Below are 7,947 nucleotides of genomic sequence, written 5' to 3' on the forward strand. Positions count from 1 at the left end.
AACTGCAAACGACTACAACTCCCAACCAATCACGCACAAATCCAGGAAGTCAGGTTTTTCAAGCCGGTTTCTATATCGTTACCAACATAAAACAGAATGGCAAAGCGGTTTACATGTGTTGAATGCAATAAGGACGCGCACGAGCTTCACAGAGATTACAAAAATGGGATCTTGAAGATAACCATATGTGTGAGTTGACTAGCTGGCTCATGTTGATTTATTGGTGAAGATATTAGCTAGCTAACTGGTGATGCTAAGCTTAGCTAGAAATTATCCAAAGGGACCTGTGACTGCCAGCTGTGTAACTTAGCTAGCTGGGTTTCTCTGCTCTGTTTCTATTCAAGTTATGATGCCTGATGATGGATAGCTAGCTGAAATGTATATAGAGTAAGTGTTAGTGGTTGGGTCTCTACCCTTATAACAGAGAAAACAGTAAGCTAGATATCTAGTTTAGCCATAAAAGCTGGAGAAATGCTTTTTAAATGTTTAATTTAACCTTTATTTAACTAGGCAAGTCAGTGCTTGTGGTCTGTCTCTATTTCTTTCAGGGATCCTGCCAAAAGCCTGTAGACAAGTATATTGAATATGATCCCGTCATTATTCTGATTGATGCCATTTTATGCAAAACTCAAGCATTCAGACACATTCTGTTCAACACTACATTGAACGTAAGTACAGTAAGACACTGAAAAGCTATTCACTAGAGTCAGAGTACAGTGCACGCTTTAGACAATGTATACAGCTTCATCTACATTGCATTGCATTTGCATTTACTCTGCAGACAGAGACTCAAGAAATGATGCCATGTCTTGTTGATGGTTTCTTCCACAGATTCACTGGAAGCTGTGTGTGTTTTGCCTGCTGTGTGAGGCCTACCTGAGGTGGTCACAACTTCAGGGATCTGAACAGAGCAATGACCCTGCAGACATCATTAGATACACCAAGGAATGGGATTTCTATGGCATGTTTGGGGTGGCAGCTCTTGGTGGGTATATAAAGCATGGAAAAATAACAGCCACATTATTATTATTATTACTACAACTCATGCATTTTATTAGCAAACATGCATATGACAATGTTAATAGCAATGTTATAACAATGTTTCCAAGTGTAGGGGAAGTGACAAATCCTGCTTTCTTTACACATTCATTCCATACAAATGACAGCCTTCTGATGGTTGGTGCTGATTTCATGTTCATTTGTCCACAGAATTGGGTGCGTTCTCTGTCGGAGTGCTGTCCTTCCTGTGGCTGGTGCAGTGGTTGCTTGGCTTTGACTTTGAACTGAGCTTACTGCTGAAAGCCCTCCTGCTGTCCAGCTATGGCAAAGTCCTGCTCATCCCTGCAGTCATATGGGAGCATGACTACTCCCCACTCTGCTTCAGCCTCATCAAGCTGTTTGTGCTCACGTCCAACTCTCAAGCCATAAGAGGTACATTAAACAATTCCTCCATCAGTGTTGCAATGCTCCCATTAGTCACTCACATTTAGCTCCATCTCTGTTCTTGACAATTCAGCGAGGGATTTGGAGGGAAAATTGGTTGAAAAGTTCTTATTTCTCATTATTGATACTAGAATATAACCTATTTCATACACGACATGACCAAAAGTATGTGGACACCTGCTCGTCGAACATCTCATTCCAATATCATGGGCATTAATATGGAGTTGGTCCCCCCTTTTGCTGCTATAACAGCCTCCTCTTTTCTGGGAAGGCTTTCCACTAGATGTGTGAATATTGTCTGCAGGGACTTGCTTCCATTCAGCCACAAGAGTATTAGTGAGGTCGGGCACTGATGCTGGGAGATTAGGCCTGGCTCGCAGTCGGCGTCCCAATTCATCCCAAAGGTGTTCGATGGTGTTGAGGTCAGGGCTCAGTCAAGTTCTTCCACACCGATATCGTCAAACCATTTCTCTATGGTCCTCGCTTTGTACACGGGGGCATTATCATGCTGTAACAGGAAAGGGCCTTACCCAAACTGTTGCCACAAAGTTGGAAGCACAGAATCATCTAGAATGTCATTATATGCTGTAGCTTTAAGATTTCCCTTCACTGGAACTAAAGGGCCCGAACCATGAAAAACAGCCCCAGACCATTTTTCCTCCTCCACCAAACTSTACAYTTGGCACTATGCATTGGGGCAGGTAGCGTTCTCCTGGCATCTGACAAACCCAGATTCATCCGTCGGACTGCCAGATGGTGAAGCGAGATTCATCACTCCAGAGAACGCATTTCCACTGCTCCAGAGTCCAATGGCAGCGAGCTTTACACCACTCCAGCCGACGCTTGGCATTCTGCATGGTGATTTTAGGCTTGTCGGCCATGGAAACCCATTTCATGAATCCCCCCATGAACAGTTCTCGTGCTGACATTGCTTCCAGAGGCAGTTTGGAACTCGGTAGTGAGTGTTGCAACTGAGGACAAAGATTTTACGCGCTTCAGCACTCAGCAATCCTGTTCTGTGAGCTTGTGTGGCATACCACTTCGTGGCTGAGCCGTTGTTGCTCCTAGACGTTTCCACTTCACAATAACAGCACGTACAGTTGACTGGGGCAGCTCTAGCAGGGCAGAAATTTGACGAACTAACTTGTTGAAAAGGTGGTGTCCTATGACGGTGCCACGTTGAAAGTCACTGATCTCCTCAGTAAGGCCATTCTACTGCCAATGTTTGTCTATGGAGATAGCATGGCCATGTGCTCAATTTTATACACCTATCAGAAACGGGTGTAGCTGAAATAGTCAAATCCACWAATTTGAAGGGGTGTCCACATACTTTTGTATATATAGTGTACATAAATCACCATAGATACCACATTTTCAATTAAAGGGTAAATGGACAGCTCACATGGTATTGATTGGGAGGCTAGGAGCACTAGTGTGCACCAGCAGATGGCAGCTCTTACTCCTAGCTTGAATCTATGTTAGAACATGAAMTCAGTTGTTCCCTAGAGTTACTAAAATAGGCAGTTTATAAATAGTTCCAAAACTGTCCAAAGCTAATCCATTAATTAACTGGCTTACTCTTGCATTATGCTTTTTTTTTTTTGTTAAACAATCAGCCGTGCATGGCAAGCATTTGTCTCTGTGTGCCGCTGTGATTTGTCACATTTCACAGGATAATGGCCTATTGGATTTTTGTATCTGTTTATTGCACTGATGGGTTATTCAGTTTCCTGACAATAATGATTAAATGGAAGTATTTCTGCAATGGATTTGATAAGTTGATTTAATCATTAAACCCTATTTGTATGGGATTCGTTTTACTGGGGGACGTTGGGTAATGTAATTGTGTGCACGAGCACAAAACACCACGTCTGTCATTTTAGTCCCGTCCAAATCTGCCATGTCAGTAATTTTGGGATGGCAGGAGAGTAACAATTCCAGCCAGAATAACCTACTATTTTTTTGGCAAACTCCAAAGTCCTTTGATAATACTAGTCCCTTGTGAATAGACATTCCTGTGTTTTGAGAGTAATGTCTGAGTTTGACAGGTGTTGCTCACAGTTTGAGCAAGAAAACAATAACTGATTCGATAAATTGAACAAAGTGCTGCACATAGTTTTTATATATGAACGGCTTACATGTATCAACTTTCACAGTGAATGCTTTTATGTACAATGCCTTCAGAAAGTATTCAGACCCCTTGACTTTTTCCACATTTTGTTAGGTTACAGCCTTTTTCTAAAATTGATTCAATAGTTTTTTRCCCTCATCATCAATCTACACACAATACCCCAATGACAAGCAAAAACAGGTTTTTATAATTTTTTGCTAATTTATAAAAAATAAACTGAAATATCACATTTACATAACTATTCAGACTCTTTACTCAGTACTTTGTTGAAGCACCTTTGGCAGTTATTACAGCCTTGACTTCTTGGGTATGACGCTACAAGCTTGGCACACCTGTATTTGGGGAGTTTCTCCCATTTCTTCTCTGCAGATTCTCTCACGCTCTATCAGTTTGGATAGGGAGCGTTGCGGCACAGCTATTTTCAGGTCTCTCCAAAGATGTTCGATTGTGTTCGATTGCGATTGCGCAGCGGTCTAAGGCACTGCATCTCAGTGCTAGAGGCATCACTGCAGACCCTGGTTCGATTCCAGGCTGTATCACAACCGGCCGTGATTGGGAGTCCCATAGGACGGCGCACAATTGTCCCAGCGTCGTTAGGGTTTGGCCGGCGTAGGCCGTCATTGTAAATAAGAATTTGTTCTTAACTGGCTTGCCTAGATAAATAAATAAACAAAAATACAATTTAAAATAAAATCATAGCAAAGGGTCTGAATACTTGTGTAAATAAGGTATTTCCGTTTTTTATTTGTAATAAATTAGCAAAAATGTCTATAACCCTGTTTTTGCTTTGTCATTATGGGGTATTGTGTGTAGATTGCTGAGGATTWAATTTTTTTTTTTAATCCATTTTAGATTTAAGGCTGTAACAACAAAATGTGGAAAAAGTCAACGGGTCTGAATACTTTCCGATGTTTTGGGCGCATGAATTGAATACTACCAAATGCATCAGTTAAAAAATATTGTGCCTGTTAAATGTAACCCTTGCTGTTAATAGATGGCAATGCAGCATACAACTGACCTAAACTTTTTGAAATTATAAATTTACCTTTTCATCCATAAAACGCATCTCAAGTGCATGTGCACTGTTTAGCTCACGTCTGAAGGCTGGGGGGCATTTAGGACATCTACTGCGGATCGCTAAAATATCCGAATGATTATGATCACACTTCCTCAATTCAAATATTATGGCGACACTATACCAATGATGGCTGGTATGGTTTAGAAACTCGGGAACCAAGCTCAAGTTATCAGTGTAGCCCTGTTATGGCCTGGACCTATTGAAATATCTTCACACCTAGGAAAAAAACTCCAGGTTTCCATCATAACTGTCAATATATTGAAAAAAATTAAGAATTACAGGCTGTAGTTTTGAAAGAACTAATCCCGTCCGAATCGTCCTCTCGAATAACGGACATTCTGGGGTAATAATTATATAATCAACGTTCTCTAGTAATACTAGTCCCGTGCGAATAGGGCTTTAATCTCATTCGTATAAATGTTTTTCTATTCTACAGCAAGTAGGAGTTTACCATGATTTCAAAGATGTTCAGAAGAAGTACTTTTCCTGCATATTGTCATGTTTGTGTTCTTGCAAAATGTGATCATTTTCTCTCTTTTCCAGTCATTCTAAACTGCAGCAGAAGGCTCTCCCTGATGGCTGTGTGTGTGGGTCTGCTGTTAGAAACGTGCGTAGCCCAGGCGTTGCAGACGCTTCCATGGAGCATACAGGACTTCCTGCCGTTCCAGTGACCTGTTTCAGGCCAGTCCTGAAGAACACACTGTTACAATGGCACCTATTATACCCTGGACCAGAGTGGTGAGGAGAAACTGGCAGTGCTGTGTGGAGTGTGCCTAGTGATATACAGTGATTTCCAAAAGTATTTGGACAGTGACAGTTTTTTTTTTACAACACTTTGGATTTTAAATTATACAATGACTGATGTTAAAGGCCCAGTGCAGTGAAAAATGATTTTTTTCCCTGTTTTGTATCATATTGTACAACAGCTGATGAAACTGACACTGTAATAATGTAAACAATTTTATCAGTGTTATTTCCTGATTTGTTTCTGGTTGAAAATAAAAATCTACACATGACCTTCTAAATCAGCAGGTTTGCATGAGCGGGAGCTTTGGCTTGCCTGGTGACATCAGCAGGTGGTAATTGGTTAATAAACCAACAACAAAGAATTCCAAACATATCTGCCAATAACAGCTAGTTTTCAGTTTTCTCRTCCCTACTCAGACCACTCCCAGATAGGTCTAGCAAAATTCCTGCTTGATAAATATTTGTTTGCTAAAAAAAACTATTTTTGTTCATTTTGATGGAAAACTAATACAGTAAGGTACCTAATTGTTACCCAGAAATTATTTGATCTTGTTATAAAAAATAGTTGCATTGGGCCTTTAAAGTTAAGACTGTCGGCTTTAATTTGAGGCCATATTCATTCATATCAGTTGAACCGTTCAGAAATTGCATAACTTTTTGTACATTGTGCCCCCATTTTAGGAAACCAAAAGTATTTGGACAAATTCACTTATGTGTATTAAGGTATTCAAAACTTTAGTAGTTCCCATATTCCTAGCATGATATGACTACATCAAGCTTGTGACTACCAACTTGTTGGATACATTTGCAGTTTGTTTTGGTTGTGTTTCAGATTATTTTGTGCCTAATAGAAATGAATGGTAAATAACYTATTGTGTCATTTTGGAGTCACTTTTATTGTAAATAAGAATAGAATATGTTTTGGAACAGTTCTACATTAATGTGGATGCTACCATGATTATGGATAATCTTCATTGTAATTAATCGTAAATAATGATGAATGAGAGTTACAGAAGAACAAATATCATACCCCCCAAGACATGCTAACCTCTGACCATTACAATAACAGGGCAGGTTAGCATTTTTTGGGGGGGTATGATATTTATGCCTCTAACTTTCTCAATAATCATGATTTACGATTCATTCAGGATTATCTGTAATCATGGTAGCATCCACATTAATGTAGAAGTGTTTAGAAACATATTCTATTATTTTTTACAATAAAAGTGACTCCAAAATGACACAATACATTATTTACCATTAATTTCTATAGAAGCACAACCAAAACAAACTGCAAATGCATCCAACAAGTTTGTAGAGTCACAAGCTAGATGTAGTTAGTCATTGAGTGCTTGGAATATTGTACCAAATACTAAACTGCTGATACACATATAAGTGAATTTGTCCAAATACATTGGTTCCCTAAAAGGGAGGGACTATGTACAAAAAGTGGTGTAATTTCTAAACGGTTCACCCAAAACATTTATAATAATCAAATAAAAAAACCTGATAGCCTAAACTGCACTTTAACCTCATAGTCAATGTATAATTTKAAATCCAAAGTGCTGGAGTACAGAGCCAAAACAACAAAACTGTGTCACTGTCCAAACATTTCTAGGCAAATACTGACACTGTGGACCTGACAACAACCTCTCTGTTGGGATTGGAGTTACTGAGGACACGGGACATTCCTGAGGCTATATGTGAAAATATCTACCATTATAGAAAGCAAGGTAGCACATAGTGAATGTATTCTTAATTCCATGCAATGCCAAAAACCACAAGCTGTGTATAAGCAAAACATACTTTGGTATGGAACAGGTGTGTGTGTGTGTGTTACAGAAAGAACTTGCATTGATGGGCTTTACAGTAATCACATTTATTGTCTTAAATTGTTTTGAATTTAAGCTGTAAAAAAGAGCAATACTCTCTTGGTGATCAAGCCTGTATGATTAAGACTAGGAACCGTGGAATGATAAGCATTTGACACACATGCTCACAGAGGCTGGCTTTATGTGCTAAGGCCCCTTGAGACCTTCTAATCGGTATGTAGTGCATAGCCAGATATCAGTCTGCATATTTCCTGACCAAAGCCAGCTGCTTTGTTAGTATTTCTTAACTGTATAAAGCACACAAATCTGTCCACTGGAAATGCTGTTGTATGCAGACAGAGCCTAAAGTCAGTGTGAATAAAAGTATATTTTTGATAACGCACTGATTTTTCCAGCAGGTCTCATTTGTTGTTTCTCTCTTCCTTTTTTTACAGTGATATATATATATTTTTAAATACATGTTTCTCATTCCTGCCATAACTCGGGTTCAAATGTAATGCTAAGATGCATGGTGTGCTCACAAGTTGTAACAGGACTTTACATTGTTGAGTGAACTTTGCCTTGGAATGTTTTGTTTGGTATCTTTACCTTGATACCTCAACTGGATCTGAGCATCTGTCAGGCTGAATGGTCCAGGATGACAAACAGTCATTGTTTTTAGACCGCTTGCCTTTCAAGCACATGTGGAATGAGAGGAGAGAAGATTAAAAAGTGTA

The 7,947-nt window shown here is 39.5% G+C and overlaps 1 protein-coding gene across 1 annotated transcript; it reads left to right on the forward strand.

The window, feature by feature from the left end:
* Positions 1 to 7: 7 nt before the first annotated feature.
* Positions 8 to 5,536, forward strand: LOC111972765 (protein ARV1-like). Its single transcript, XM_023999837.2, has 5 exons — positions 8 to 189; positions 549 to 668; positions 832 to 985; positions 1,210 to 1,431; positions 5,196 to 5,536. The coding sequence occupies exons 1-5, from the start codon at positions 97 to 99 to the stop codon at positions 5,321 to 5,323; spliced, it is 717 nt and encodes a 238-aa protein (XP_023855605.1). The 5' UTR covers positions 8 to 96; the 3' UTR covers positions 5,324 to 5,536.
* Positions 5,537 to 7,947: the final 2,411 nt, after the last annotated feature.

Source organism: Salvelinus sp. IW2-2015, linkage group LG14, assembly GCF_002910315.2.
Source record: "Salvelinus sp. IW2-2015 linkage group LG14, ASM291031v2, whole genome shotgun sequence".
NCBI classification, from domain to species: Eukaryota; Metazoa; Chordata; class Actinopteri; order Salmoniformes; family Salmonidae; genus Salvelinus; species Salvelinus sp. IW2-2015.